This window comes from Garra rufa, chromosome 22 (genome assembly GCF_049309525.1).
Source record: "Garra rufa chromosome 22, GarRuf1.0, whole genome shotgun sequence".
Lineage (NCBI taxonomy): Eukaryota > Metazoa > Chordata > Actinopteri > Cypriniformes > Cyprinidae > Garra > Garra rufa.
This window is the reverse complement of record NC_133382.1, coordinates 22,872,345-22,888,942: the sequence shown is the minus strand read 5'-3', so window position 1 is coordinate 22,888,942 and position 16,598 is coordinate 22,872,345. Positions and strand designations below refer to the sequence as shown.

Genomic DNA, 16,598 nt, shown 5'->3' with positions numbered 1-16,598 from the left:
ACATTCAAAAAGCATTTCCTCAACCCAGCGGTTGCAATGCTTTATCGGTCACACTCGAAAGAGACAAATCTAGATTAGAAAAGAAAAAATATCACTTTGCTGTCGCCATACATCAAACATGTCGTCCGCCTGGTCAACCTTCCACAGGAAGATGATGACACACACAGATTGGATCTTAACAGAATTAAGTTTGCACACAAAAATGTGTCAAAACAATAGCAAAATACCTACGGCTTATATTGGGATAAATCAGTGTTACCCATTTCATCTTTCATAGGAAGTCTGTTTAGGTTCCTGTAAGCCACAGCCAAGAAAATTTGAAATATGAATCTTGAGAATGTATGTTTTTGCCTCAACTACAAACTGTGTAATAAGAAATAGTAGATTTTGTCATTTGTCTATGACACTTACCTGTCAGACTGTCCAGATTTTCCATTAGTGAACACTTTATGTAAATGTATGTGAGTTTCAATCTTATTTATTGACTATAAGAGGTTTTGGAAGTTCATAATGGGAGCTACAGCATTTAGATGTGATTTAAACAAGTTGGCGTCCATTTTGCTCCAGCCTCCAGGTTTCTGCTTGAGCGAAGCATGTTCACTGACAACCTCTAATTACAGAAAGTGCTCTGAATAATAAAGCTGAATGAAGTTGCATACCTTTTACCTGTGTTGTACACCAGTTCCACTTACTGTTTGTGTACCGTATTCAAACAAAGTAGGAAATACAGAATATTTCTAATAGAACGGGTTGAAATATGAAGACAGAGAGAAGTACATGAGTAGGGACAGGGGTCGGATGAAAAGAAAATAGGAAAGAAAAAAACGTCTACCCACCTCCTACATAGGCCTCTTCTGGAGGGGCGGCCGAGGCGTGAAGAGAGAGAAGGAGACATTGATTAAGAAGCATGCAGACTGGAAGGTGGCCCAGCCTTGAGGATTACCGTGGTTACCATGCGTCTTATCATCCTGTGCCCAGGCCAAACATTCATTACCATGGAAAATGTGGAGACTAGAGGGTTTATTTGACTTTAAGTGTCCTCTGTCCTCCTCAAGATCTAATCTCATTGAGTCTATAGTACTCTGAGAGAGCGTTGTTCCATGGTGAGATGATGATAACACATTATTAAGTCATTCAGAAGCTGATAAAACACATGGTGAAATTGACTCTTCACAGTATATCAATGAACATGCGCAAACATGCAAATCGGAATTAAAAAGGCGGGGGGAAAAAATGGTGGGACTACTAATAGCTACAATTTTAGTTCATAGAAGTTTTTTTGTACAAAGCAGTGCAAAGCAAAATAGGCTGTTTTCCCTCAGGAAGATTTTAAAAAGCACATGAGATATCAAAAATGTTTTGTTGATGGGCGTTGAAGCACTGTTCAAAACAATTTGTATCTTTTCAAATAACATTTATCATCTAGAACGGCATTGTGTGTGAGGGGAATTTACGGGGCTAGATGTGAGGCATGCACGTGTTCGGAAATAATGCCGGTAGATGATGCAACATGAACCTACTAAGAGAAACAACATTGTTCAGTCAGGGCAGTAATAAAGAAATGTACAATACCTGAATAATCATATGCATGTCATGTTATTACCCCATTTATGTTGCAATTTGAATTCTTATTTATTGTCCTTGTTCTTATTTTTATACCTTGTTTTGTTCTAAAACAAAAGGGTACATTACCTTCATTCATGCATTCATTCAACACACCTTTTACTTCTGGTGACACTTTCAGTCTCTGGATCAACTCACCCAAGACTCCCTAAAAATGGACTTGGCTATCTTAAAGTTAAAGCATCCAATCCTACCTCCGTGTTTTGCATCTTGAGGAGGAGAATAATGACCCGGGACTTACCGCAGCCGGTTCCTCCACCCGACCGAACACAAATTGCATGCACCACTACTGCCACGAAAAACAAAAATGCTGATGAATGTATGAATAAACAAAACAAAGGAGAAAACTAAATAAACAGAAAAGCGTGCCATGCCAGAAAATATGAGAAAGAAATATTTTTCTGTTAGTGTTGCAGTGATAAATGACAAGTGATTTTCTATCCTCTCTTATCAGCTTATGAAGAGACTGACAAACCCTACTTGCGGTGACAAATGTTGACAAACTCATCCCACTGACAAAAAACAGCTCTGAGAGATACAAAATAATGCTATGAAAACACTTGAATTAGCTTAAACCATCACAGAACACTAACTAGCCATCTACACTGACTTTAAAAGACCCACTCTATTGATTTTGTGCTTCAGCCTATCCTGCGTAGCACAGAGGCATGTGTGTCACGTTCTCTCTCACAAAACCTGCTAGTCCAAGGCCAAAACATAGACATACAGTATTTCTGTGTGTGTGGACGCAGCAGCCATTTTGGAAGAACGCCCCACACACACATACGCACAGGCTGGTCCTCTCATAGGCCGGCTGACCGAACCGCGGCTGTATTTACATTTCACTGACTGACAGATCAGGATCATGTAGCCTCTCCTTAGCGCTGCAGAGCTCACACGGAGCCAGCGACATGCAGGCTTTCATCGAGCTGACAGCTTCTTTTAAGTGCTGGCCTTGCATACTGCCCCGAATTTGGCAGAGAATAAGAGATAGAAATTGAGGATGACCTACACGCACACATGCTCGCCCTTACTCCGGCATGGGCCGGCGCAGGCAGGGGGCAAACACGATGTGACGCCCGCACTCATGCAGCCCTTTACAAACAGGACTGCAGCTCCAGATGCTCGTTTAAAGCAGTTTTCAGTAAGTCAGAGCATGTTACTCTCAAACGCACACACGTGGAACTCGCCCAAAGGGATCATATGACGAGCGTACGCTCCGCATAGCGCAGCGGCAAAGTCACTAAAGATGTAGCTGTCAACAACGATTGAATAAAACATCAAAAAACTCTGATAATGGCCGTCTGGTTGAAACGGGGCGAATGTGCCGCACAGGTTCCATCCAATTCACATTTGACTAAATATTAGATCGTTTTGTTCATAGCCACTGGTAAATATACCCAAAACAAGAGTACTTATTGTAAAAGCTTCTAAATATAGCGCTATGTCACTGATGTATTGTCATTGTGCCAGTGATGGGGATTTTAATCCTCTTCACCAAATCTAGTTTAACATTTCCCCCACAGGGAGCAATGTGCAGCATGTTCCATATTGCAGTCATCTACAGTACAGAGAGATTAGTGAGCTTAGTCCATCTGGAAAGGGTTCATCCGCCACTGATAGGGGAATTCTCAATATACAGTGTATTTGACACGGGCTCCCCCTCCATTCAAGATTATCAAGCAATGCTGCCGGATCAAGGAAGGTGAAAGTCGATTGCAAGACACGGGGAGACTCCATAGATATTATAATAGTCAATGTAATACTGGAACGCCTAATCCATTTTCTGTTTTTGACCTAAATGTTTGCTTAATTTATGTAATTTGTTGCACAAATGTCTTTTGGTTAAAGCGACAGTTTACACCAAATAAAAATTCTGTCACCTTTTACACAAACCTGTATTACTATTTTGTTCTATGGAGTACCAAATCGGTTTTGTCCATACTTAGAGTCAGTGGAGTTTAATAATCAAGAAATTTTCATAATAATCCATTAATCCTGTGTTTGATCTAGGTTATTAGCATTTGCTTAATTTATGTAGGTATTGTAATGTACAGATTTCATAAAAGTGACTTGGACCACAAAACCAGTCATAAGGGTCCATTTTTGGAAATTGAGATTTATACATCTGAAAACTAAATAGATAAGCTTTTTATTAATGTATGGTTTGTTAGGATAGGACAAAATATTTGTTGAAAATCTGGAATCTGAGGGTGAAAAAAAAAAAATAATTAATTAATTAAAAAATTTAAATTCTTAATTGGAATCTATGGTTCAATAAAGAACCTTTAACAACCATGGAATTGTTCCATTGCACAAAATTATTATGTTTTTTATTATTAATATTCTTTGGTTCTCTCTCTTACTAAAAGGTTCTCTGGAGAACTCCAAAAATATTTGGCCGAGATACAACTATATGAAAATCTGGAATCTGAGGGTGCAAAAAAAAAAAAAATTCAAAATATAGAGAAAATCACCTTTAAAGTTGTCCAAATGAATTTCTTAGCAATCCATATTACTAATTTAAAAAAAAGGTTTTGATATATTTATGAAAGGAAATGTACAAAATATCTTCATGGAACATGATCTTTACTTAATATCATAATGATTTTTGGCATAAAAGAAAAATCGATAATTTTAACTCATACAATGTATTGTTGGCTATTGCTACAAATATACCCAATGCTACTTACGACTGGTTTTGTAGTCCAGGATCACAAATGTCTTAATGGGACAGTTCACCTAAAATTAAAACTCTGCAATCATTTACTTTGATCTAAACCTATCTAATGTTTTTGTTTTGTAGAACACAAAATTGTTTGTTCATACAATGAAAGTCAACAGTTTCGATTTTATACTGGCAAGCCTTAGTAAATTAATCAATTTCCAGTTTTTGGCCTACTTTGTTAGTATTTACTTAATTTATGTAGGTATTCTAATGTAAATATTATATAAATGTCTGTTTACTTAAAGAGGCAGTTCACCTAAAATTAAAATTCTGTCATCATTTACTCAAACCTTTTTTGTGGAACACAAAAGTATTTTAAGGTCCAAATGTTTTAACCTTTTGATTTTCATTTAATGAACAAAAACGGTATCGGAAGACGATATTTTGTGCGTTTCGCAGAAGAAAGAAAGTCATCCAGGTTTTGAATGACATGAGGAGATGTAAGCGGCAGAATTTTTTGATTGAATTATCCTTTTCATATCTATCTTTTGTCAACTTCAAAACAGGTCCCTGGTGACATGATTAAATGAGTCACTAAAATTAATATGGTGATGTATCCAATTAAAGCAGGCCCTTTATTTCGTTAGCAAAAGGTTAATGGGCGTACACTGCACTACACCACCCTAATTAATTTGCATAGGTCCAATAGCAGAGGTAAAAAAAATGCATTTAAAACACGACTGCAACATTAAACGACAAAGCACACAACCAGGGACCGACCCTTACGACGTTAGCTCCACCACAAAAGATAAGAGATGAGGTGAAACAATCTAATCGCTGTTGTAAACAAGCCCTCCAACACAATCCAATTCTCCAACCAAAGTCTCCTAGCATATGAAACCGCACGGACATCAATTGCAGATCCCTTACAGCCATCTTTAACCAGGGAGACGGAGCACATTATACAGTTAATAGAGCATAAAGATAAGGTATCAATGGCTGCAAGCTGATACAGAGCAGACCCTTTTGGCTTTCCAATTCAGACTTGTAAGAGCATTAACCATAATAACACAAAATAAGGCCCTTTCTCTAACCCCAGCAGGGCAAAAATATCTCATTACCCTTAGCACTGTTATTCTTTGCGGTGCGGACTGCCTCTCCCGCTGAGAGCCCCACACCTGCTTTGCTAAAGAAGGTTATTACCACAACTGCCTGTCGAGAGAATGACGGAGTGGACATGTGGAGAGAAAGGACATATTTAATCCACATACCACCCTTTCCTGCCTGAGATCTGCAAACACGTACACACGCTCTCAAGGCACTGCAAATTTTTCCATGACGACAGAGATAAAGCGAGCAGCACATACATCTAAATGAAAAAGCTAGCCATTCATCAACGAGCCATTTAATATGCAGCTATCCCTTTTTTATCCGCATAAAATACGAGTCGGGGTGTTTTATTGGCAACGGCAGTCGGTGGTCAGCTGACGGATCACCTCGGTCATGAAGCTGACAACACACAAAATGACAAAAAGGGGCCTGCTTTCTCCTCAGCAGGAGCTTCACGGGCCAGATTTGCATTAATAACCGAAGCAAGGACAGATTTAGGCTAAGAGGAGTTTAAAACGATGCTGTTGTTTTAATGAACACCACGTTGGCTCTATATCTATTGCATTTGAGGAATTAAGCCTTCATAATGGCTGTCCTGTCCTGCATAATGCCATTTGGAGATTTGGCATTGTGCTAATAACAAAAACAGATGAAGACGTAACGAAAGGTCAAACATTCTTAAAAAATAAGATTCTTAATTAGAATCTATGGTTCAGTAAAGAACCTTTAACAACCACAGAACCATTCCATTGCACAAAATGAATATTTAATAAATATTCTTTGGTTCTCTCTCACTAAAAGGTTCTCTCAAGAACTCAAAAAATAGTTGATCTAGCCTAACTAATAATGTTCATTTGTCCACTGACTAATAAAATCATCAAATCTCAAGTGAAAAACGAAAAAAAGAAAGCAGGCAGCGCCAACGCCTAACACCGCTAGCCTCAAGATCCTCCCATATTAAATAAATAACGCTAATGATTCAGAGCGACACGTCCCGTGGCCTCCACCATCTCCACATATCCTTATGTGTCATCCAAAAGCGCGTGACGGAGGCCACTCAAAGCTGCGTGGGCAGGTCTGTTCTGACTCACCCGGCAAAGATGCGCATTTCTACCAGCAATGGGGCTGGAGAGCGGCACATCTTGCTTTTAAGCAAGCTGCCGAGCATCTGCGGGCCCTGCCCTTTTGTCATAATCTCATCAAATCCACTAGACAATGCATTTCTCTGAGAGCCCAGCGAACACCGTACCACGCCGTGACTGCTATTCTAGTTTGAACATTTGTCAGTGAAACGTACTGTCTCTCTGTTGTGCTTTAGGAGGGCAAAATTTACTCAGTGGGTATGTAGTTTCCTTGGCAACATGGTGCCTCTTCGGCTTACGGCCTAACCCAGACAATATCCATCAACATCAAGATCAGTCCACAGAGACGGTTGTAAAAAATGAAGAAAAAGATGGAAGGAACATAAAAACAGTGAAATCGGACACCAAGGGAGTAAGTCAAACTAGGAAACCAACCAGAACATACATATTCAAAAGGGAACAGACTTTACATGAAAATCTGAAGTGTTGCGTACAACCATCCATTCTCAAAAGAAACAGAAATGGTCTCAACTGTTTTAATCACTTCTGGAATTAAAATAGCTTTGTAAGTGCAGTAGTGGAGGTTGGATTAATAAATGCTTTGTGATGGCTGCTGAATGCGGTATTGAGTATGTCATTATTTTTCCTGTGATATTGAAATCGCAACTTTGGCTAAGTCATTACAGTGACTCTATGAAACATCTGGCTAATTACGTAATTAGAGCATCCAACCCCTTAAATTCAGAGGGAGAATAATATTCAAATCATCATACTTCAATCATGGGCTTGTGTGCATGTATTCAACTCATCATTTTCGTGCTTAATTGTAATGCCAGTGCGGTGTCAAGAGTATATTAAGTTAATTTAGCAAAGAAAAAAGAGCGAGAAGCCTCTGCTGACATCACGTTATCAAAAACACAGGCTTTCGCGGATGCTCCGGAATTGACACAGATGGCACTAAAGCCTATTTAAATGATCTCCTTCAGATCAGCGGCTTTCTCTGACCGAAATCATCTGTAATCTAATCATGTAATGTACTGGGCCTGTAGTGGAGGCCGGGAACAGACATGATGTAGCATGCACTGCCTCTGAGGATCTAGTGCAATGTTAAAACGAAAAAGGAAGTGAAAGGGCTGTGTTTGAAAAGACATTTCAACACCTCAACAACGGAGACGACGAATCCAGGCCTCTTACCTTCACTGCAGTCTTTTCCCTGGAATCCCGTTTCGGAGCAGTCGCAAATGGGCTCGTCGTTGACGATGCTGCAGACTCCTCCGTTCAGGCAAATGTGGTCAGCTTCGCAAATGTCGCTGTTGACTCCCTCGCTATTGATAAGCGGCGGCTCGGAACTGTTCACTCTCAGATTGGTTATCCATCCTTTGTAGGGGACCTGATCTTTGATGGCTGAAGATGTGAGGCGTAATGCTACAGATCGCAGTTCAGGAGGTATCCCTCCTAAGAATAAATGGCTGAAGACCGTCATGTCCCTCCGTTTTGACTTAACCTCCACCCACTTGATCTCTTCGTCCACAACTAACGTAGTGTTTTTGAAATTCCTACGCAAGGTCACGGCATGCCAGCGGCTGTCGTTGACGGCGGTATCGGAGAGCACCGTCGCCGGCTCAGCGCAGAAGATGGAGAACCGCAAACTGAGTCTACCGTTGTGGATGAGCAGTTCCAAGAAGTCACAGAATCCCTCGTCATCAAAGTACACTAAAAGTCCATGAGCGCTTTTGGTCTTCATGTTGAAACTCATTTCGCTTTCACAGCAGGCGTTCCACATTGGAAACCTTGCCCACTGGCCTTCTGCACCGGTGAACTCCATACTGGCCCCCATGTCGACGAGGCAACAAACCAGTAGGCCTATCCAGATTAGATGTGCGCCGTTCCGCATTGAGAAGCTCATTGTGAATGGTAAAGGAAGTTAGAACTAGCAATAGAACTAATCGGAAACTAAAATGATTCAGCTCTCTTAGTGATGTGCTCCTAAAGTATAACACAGCTCTCTATGACATACAGGACTGCTATGCATTTGGGGTAATTTACTCATTGTTCACTGAGAAAGGGAGAAGGCCTGTGTTACGGCCGACTCTTATTCAAAATCTAAATATACAAATCAGAAGAATAAAGGGAGTCACTAAAGCCCTGGTCTACTAAAAAAAAAAAAAAATAAGGCTATTCTTTAGCTTAAAAAAACGTCAGTGGGATCCAGGTGTGCTACAGTGGGGCCAAGTCATCAAGGTATCTATAAATTGCAGCCATGTGTAGTGCTGTACAGCAGAGAGTTCATTAGGGTCATTAATGTCAGGGTCATTTAAGTCTAGTTAAAAGTCATTGTGTAGGCCTAAAGTCAGCACTAATCAAAAGTAGACAAAAAGCACACTTTGCAGTGTTAATGTGCAGGCCCGAATAGGGCCCTCAGCGTTCACAAACCTTCAATTCACATCCGTTTTGACATACTGATCCATAATCTGAAAAAAAAAATGAAAAAGAATATCTTAATTCCTTCATAGGAAATGAAAGAGAAGATGGCCTCTTTTAAAAAAAGATAGATAGCATACACACAATACAATCATTCACACACAAAACCACAATTTCATAGTGATATTGATATTGAAACCACCAATTTCACGCTGATATTGATTGCATTAATCTTCAATTACAGCAGTACTTTTTAGTTGATTTTCTCTGTTTTTTCTTTTCTCATTCCCAGTGATTACAATTCATGGCTTATGAACCAGAAAACTTCTTTTATCACTTGGCTTGTTTTTTTCAGTATCAAATACTCTGATTTAGTAATCAGACAATTCAAAATTAAATGTTGAATATTCAGATAAATTAAATATCCAATTAAAAAAGCATTTCAAGATTCTCTCATGACATTTACTCTTCATTACCATAAAATATTATTCCTGCTGAAAAATGGATATGTAAAGTATAACTTTTTCATTAAATGTACAGTACAAAACCTTCCTACTGTAAAAAATACAGTGATGTTACAAGCATTACATGATGTATTTTTTCACTTCCAAAGCTATATACTGTTCAATATACATATATTTTGAATATACCAACCTATTATAAAATCTGTTTCTGTTAATAAGACATTTTGTTTCTGTTAATAGACAATGGAAGGTCACATGACGGCTTAAACATCATCAAAATCAGTCTTTTCAGCAATTGTGTCAATAATAATACAGACAGAACACAATGTTCCCACACAAAAACACAAAATAATATTATATGCATACACTAAAATAATGCAGTAAATATTAACTAATTAATATGACATGCAACATCAAACCCTCCAATGTGCACACCATACAATTTCCCCCTAATTAAGACTATTCATATTTTAAAGTTTTAATTTTATTTTTTTATACACTGTATGTAAACCGTCTCAATAAAATATTTAATTTACACTTTTTATGTTTAAAAAAAAGTGTTACAATTTGACTGCTGGATTGTGTTTTAAATATCAAAATCACATCGTATGGCAAGGCTAACTTACAATTAACCACCTAGGATGTTTTTACTGTAATGTTTAGCATTCTTTTCCGTTATAATTACGGATTTTTTTATAGTCAGGAGTACAGGCAATCATATTTACAGTTATTTCAGCAGTAGGATCTGTGCAGTCTGACGAAAGGTCCAAACGGACGGCAGCATCGAAACTGTGTAATGGGGAAATCTCGTTTGATTCAGTGAACCTCTCTCAGTTCAAGTCCTGCATCCCAAAATGAGCCCAGGGCGGGGGCTTATCGCGCGCCTCTTAAGCATTAATGACACTGCAATTGTCTGGCCTCTGGGCTGTCTGTCAACTGATCTCAACCAATCATTTCATGCTTGAATTCCTATGTGTTTACTGTCAGGTTTACACGGTGCTACTTAGCAAGATAACAACCGACCCCTTTCACAGATGGATCTTACACAACATATCATATGCGATTAATGTAGAGAAGGCAGTCTTATTTACCGTTTTCGCGAAACGATTACGGTAATGTCTTGCTATCAGTAGCTACTGTAGATGGAGTCTCGAACAATACACAATCATCCTAATAGCCTCGCGCATACGATTTAGTGTCTCACAACAACGGGATCCGACAATAGATACCGTATATCTGTCATTTAATATCTAAACTTTAAAACAGAAACAATGTCCATCCATTTTTTCTTTCCTTTGATTAAAATTGGCGATGACTCAGATGCGCAAAACATAGCCAATAATCAAGCACCATCTGCTCAAACTGAGCGAGAAAGACACCTTTAACACGCCTCTACCGCGCTCTCTTTCAGTCGCGGAGGACAGGAAATATAGGAAGTCATCAAATATCGCTTATGATGAAGCAAAGGCCAGCTGTAAACACGAATGAACCGGCCGCAGAGCGAAATTAAACACAAATAAAGCCCAGCTGCATCATCTCACCTGTGCGTGACTGCATTGAGAGCGTGAAGCGCAACCATAACTCTCACCGAAAACGGCACATAACCTCATATACGCCTTCAAATAGCATTTACACAATTCTTAATTATTTTACCTAGAGAAATGGACCATTGTGCGCCTCTTGACAGGTCAACCTCACCGATGAACCTGGTTGATTTCCTCCACATCGATTCAGGCTTTCATCAGATAAAAAAAAATCACTGCATCGGTGTCGAATGAGCAGAAGAAATGGGAGCGATAAAATTGCGTATGCGGATCTCCAAAGTCCCAATAGATTTAAAAAATTCAAAATGGAGCCAACAACCAATTAAGATTCAGTACAAAACGGTTCATGCTTTAGAAATTCTCCAATGTAAATGTTACGGTTTTTTTCCGCTGTATATAAAATAGAAGATATCGCTCCCTGTTCTGTGTGCAAGACAAGGTGCGATGTGTTTCTCAGGCGAGCTTTGCCAGGGACTGTCAGCACATCGTGTCACGTGTCTCCCGGTTAGTGTGTGATGGAGACGGGCGGGGCGAGAACGCTGCAGCACCTTGGACAGCGCTCACCGTTATTAGCAACTCCACATACAGATGAAGAAACAGCTTTATCCGTGATCGTGTCCGCCACGAATAAAAGCATTTGCTCACACTTTGCATTACACTGTGCATGCTGATAGGTAATATCAGTTGTGTGTTAAAATGTCATTTATTTGTATAAATCGTTTTTATTTTTATTTTTATAAAATAGTCTTTAATAGGCTATCGCTATTTAATTGAACGTTTAATTGTACTTGTACCATATAGGTGTAACATCACTGTCACTGTAACTGTCACTGTGCGGTTTTAATTAATTAAATAGACTAATCTGGAAGAATAACATCAGCATGGCTGTGATTTGGCCGTAGGCAGGAGGAGCCCACAGGTAATAACAGTCGTGCTGATATTCAGTATTATACAGAACAATTCTTTATACAAGTACTGCAATTAATAGCCAGTACTAACTTACGTTCCGGACTGATTAGTCTGCACATTTGTTCTCCATCAACTAAATTAGTTCCAAAAGAAATGTCAAGCTGTGTGTGTCGCCAAGCAACACCAAGACTAAAAGACGGTCTGGAATAGTATATGAGTGGAGCACAGTGACAGATTTCCTTCCTGTTGAAAGCGTCATAAGCACACAGATCCATCTCCAACTCCGTTTTTTTTCTTTTGCAGCTACTAATGAGAGAAACTCCCGCCTGAACGATGTGTCAAGATGCGTCACCAATCGGCCATATTGGCGGCAATTAATGTAAATATTTAGCGAACCAAACGAAACTCAAATATCATCCGGGTAACTGACCAAATCGTGATGCAAGTGCAAACCCTCTATTGAAATATGTTAAGAAGATTAAAAAATAATAATACTCTTTTGTTTTATAAAAAAGCCATTTCCCCCCTGAAGATTGTATTGTAAGTGTGTATTAAGTGTATGTAGCCTGCCCTACAGTACTTAAAACAGAAAAAAAAGGGGGAAAAAATCTGAGTTCAGCTCATTCAACAGCATTTGTGGCATAATGCTGCCATTTTCCACAAAAAAATTTAGTGAGGCCAAACTGCAAATGTCAAGATGTAAACAATATGCATGTTAACAAATTTCACTGTGAAAATGACTTTGCCATTACAACACATTGCCATAAACAAAAATTATGACATAAACATCTTAACAGAACAAAATGTACAGGTTTTAAGAGAATACTTAATGTGCAGTTGTAAATGCTGTTATAAAATATACACCTTCACATTACTGCTTTTTTATTAAACCTGAAATATTCTTTTCAGATATTTGATATTGTGAACACAACTAGACTCGCATTTATGTTTACAAAGGTTAAGGTAAGCGTCATGGGAAGGGTAACCGCGGGACTCCAAATGAAAATAGTGTATGAATATTGCATGCAAACCTTGCAAGTTGTTTGCTACCATGTAGCCATTCATCACCTCACTCCTCTCCATCGTTTGCAGTCTTCTCCATCTAAAAGTAAAAAAAGCAAATGCTATGCATTTTTCACTCTAAAGTACAGCACTAATACATACACTGTAATTAACTCTTGTACATTGTAATTAATACATATACTGTGCAAAGCAGTTAAAGGACAGCTAATATAAGGTGGAACTAAGTGGATGTATTCAAATTCATCTGTAAATAGCAGTTTGGGCACCATCTTGTGGGTATGGGATTTTTCAGAGAGGAACACCAAACAGGATGCTCAGAAACTAATATGTTCGATGTCCCCTCTTCTGCTCAGTTAGCTATTATCTTTTGACAAGAAAAGTGGGCCAAAGCTCCCTTGGGAACCTCCAGCTTTGTACTCAATAGTTGCATGGTTCAATGACTCGTCCCTCCACGTCAAAACATTGCATTGGTAACAGGCCCAGTCGCTACACGTGTGAAACCGGAGGTGTTTTAATACATGAGGTGTGAGTTCCTCAGGCACTTATGGTGAGGCGTGAGATGACATGCATGCTTTCTGGGGAAAGCTTTGCTCTGTGTTTATATGTGTTCATCAGCACGGATGTTGTTTGGGATGAGAATAAAATCTCATTTCGACTACCTGACTGTTGTGAAATGGGCTAGAATGAGTCAGCTGTTTTGGTCTTCTTTGGCATATTAAGAATATATTTTTCCCTGAAACTTTATTATTATTTTTATTTATTACTGTACATAATTACCATTTATCAGTTTTGTGTGAGTGTTTTTTTTCTTCCTTTTTTCTTTTTGATGGACCTGTATCTTGATTCCATTTTATGAGTTCCCCAGAGTTCTTTCTAATTTCAGCAAAGTAATTATTTCCTCATTTAGACTTTGAAAATCCAAAGTCATTACTCAATACAAGATAATGTTAAAACAGCATTTTAATGGGGCTTCCCATTACATATCATAACATCATATTCGCTTATGTATTTATATCCCAAATGTTTACTGTGACTACTTACAACATACAACATGATTATTTTGTCAGTTGTGTAGCGTGTTCAATCTGAGCATTATCATTCCTCTTCCAAAGCCTCATGCTCTGTTCGCTCTTGGGCTTTTAAAGGTACATGAGAGAGAATTCATGATAACTGTAAACACAATCAAATGCAAAAGATGAGTCTTCAGACGTATTCACAGTGGGCCTCACTATATCCCTGCTGTTCATTTGTCTTTCGAAAGCATGGTTGAAAGAACATTGCATCCCAATACTGGCTTATGGCCCTCATTTAAAATCATGGTATTAATCATTTATGAGGATTCTTTGTTTTAACATTCCTGCCTTGATGGCATGGCCTGGTTTGGACCATAGTGTAAATGAAAGTTGCAGGAATAGCTGCATTTAAAAGCGTATTAAGACATAGTTATCGAATGATGTAAATGAATAATGAAGCATTGTATCCTTAATCTTCTGTGATGGGATAATACATTTCTAATAAGCTGCATCACGGTCTTGTGTCTGTTTGGCTCTGTTTAGTTCAGGGCATCATTTTCATGACGTTGAGGAAGCACTAATTATGTCATGCTGTTTACAGACTGCAAATTGTTCTTCATTGCAATAGAGCCCTTCAGTTATGATGTCAATTTGTAGGCCAAACCGGAAGGATAATTCGCGATGGGTTTCTAATGGGTTTTTAAAATAGTGGTTTTGGATACATGAGTAAAATACTGTCAGTGGTTAACATTACAGAGACATTCCCGTCGTGTTTTGCGAGTTCACTGTATAAAAAATGTGTAATAATAATAATTGTGTAATAATAATAATAATAATAATAATAACTAGATGGAAAAAGGTTGTAGACAAAAATTAACGTGGCTCAACAATGGTTAAATTTATAAAAATGATCCAGTTCAAAAGTTATATACACTTGATTCTTAATACCGTGTTGTTAAATGAATAATCCACAGTTGTGTTTTTTTTTTTTTTTTTTTTTTTTTTGTTTAGTGATAGTTGTTCATGAGTCCGTTTTGTCCTGAACAGTTAAACTGTTTTACAGTTCTTCAGAAAAATCATTCAGGTCCCACAAATTCTTTGGTTTTGCAGCATTTTTGTGTTTTTGAACCCTTTCCAACAATGACTGTATGATTTTGAGATCCATTTTTTTACACTGAGGACAAGCGAGGGACTCATATGCAACTATTACAGAAGGTTCAAACACTCACTGATGCTTAAGAAGGAAACTCAATGCATTAAGAATTTGAAGATCAGGGCAAAATTAACTTATTTTGTCTTCAGGGAAACAAGCAAGTATCTTCTGTAGCTTCTGAAGGGCAGAACTAAATTAAAAAAATATGATATTTAGGCAAATAAGGAAGATGTGCATTGTGTTCAAAAGTTAAATAACTTTAATAATAATTAGCAATAGTAATTATTATTATTAATTTGACTAAGAATCTTATTTGAAAATGTAACAACTTTTACGTAGTAAAAAATATGAAAGACTCTTTAAGTAATAGTAATACCAACCATATTTTTCAGAAATCATTTTTTTTTTTTTTTTTAAATCATTAGATTTAGGGGTAACACTTATTTTAGGGATCAATTCTCACTATTAACTAGTCGCTTATTAACTTGCATATTACTAGCATATTGACCAATTATTAGTGCTTATATAGCACATTTTAATGCCTTATTCTGCATGACTATATTTCAGATTTCTTAATCCTACCCCACACCTAAACTTAACAGCTACCTTATTAAGTATTAATAAGCAGCAAATGGCAAAACTCATAGTTAATAGCTATTAGTGAGAATTGTTCCCCAAAACTAAAGTGTTACATAAATTAGAAACCAATAATTCAAAAACTAAAATAAATAAATTGTTGTACTGTAAGAACACAAACTGATCATCTGTATTGTTATTAATTATGAGCACAAAATAAACGTATAAATTGATATAGGCATTATAAAGAAGCTTACCATTTCTAAGCAGGCGCAAGACAGTCTTCCCTTGGTTTGAATCCTAAAACAAATGAGATTCTTTTCAGATTAGGAAATAATTTTCACCACGATGTAAACATATGTTAAGAAGATTATAGTAATCGTGCCATACTGTTCTTTTTTACCACCATCAGTTCCTGATAGGGAATGTCAGACTGTTAAGCTCCCAATAAGACTTTCACTGGTGAGTATTACAAGACATATTGATATAAACCAAAGACCAGGCTTTAGAACCGTAGTCAGCAATCACTCTAGAATTGAGCCTTTAGGACTAAGCAATAAAACAAACCGAAAAATAAATAGCTGGGACAGTCTTGTAATAGGAAAATCCACAAACACCAAAGCTATAGTTGCAGCCTTTCAGGGCAGCCACTGGGACATGACCAGCAGTCTTTTAAGGATGTGGCATGTGTAATGCAATGCATTAGAGTTTGACTGTAATGTAGACCTTTGTCTTGTGTCCATCAGATAAGCAGAACTGAAAGCATTTCCACTATTTTCCAATGTCTTCCCTTCCCTGTGTGCATTAGGTTGTATGTAGGGGGGAAAGGGGCACATTTACATTCGTGTGGAATTGTCTCAAGCAGCGTTGAAGAAGTCGGCATGGTCTTATCTGATGTTGGCTTTGTTTACTTGCAGAACAGGGTGGCAGGTTGACGAATGCAGTAATCAGATTGGGCAGAGATCCCTCGGCGACTGCAGTGGGGAGATGTTTCTTGTTTCTCCAAGACTGG

General features: G+C 38.1%; 1 protein-coding gene across 15 annotated transcripts in view; it reads right to left on the bottom strand.

Moving 5' to 3' along the window:
* The window catches only part of nrxn1a (neurexin 1a), a 226,557-nt gene extending 215,196 nt beyond the window's left edge, over positions 1 to 11,361 (bottom strand). For 8 of the 15 annotated variants that reach the window (XM_073828413.1, XM_073828411.1, XM_073828412.1 and 5 more), the window contains exons 1-2: positions 7,678 to 8,649; positions 837 to 854 (exon numbers count right to left, since the gene is read on the bottom strand). In XM_073828413.1, coding sequence (XP_073684514.1) covers positions 837 to 854; positions 7,678 to 8,389 — 730 coding nt within the window. In that variant the 5' untranslated portion in view covers positions 8,390 to 8,649. Of the gene's footprint in view, positions 1 to 836; positions 855 to 7,677; positions 8,955 to 11,021 lie in introns of those variants that run through there. The other 7 variants (XM_073828416.1, XM_073828420.1, XM_073828419.1 and 4 more) reach the window with 3 other exon arrangements.
* Between the last annotated feature and the right edge of the window lie 5,237 nt (positions 11,362 to 16,598).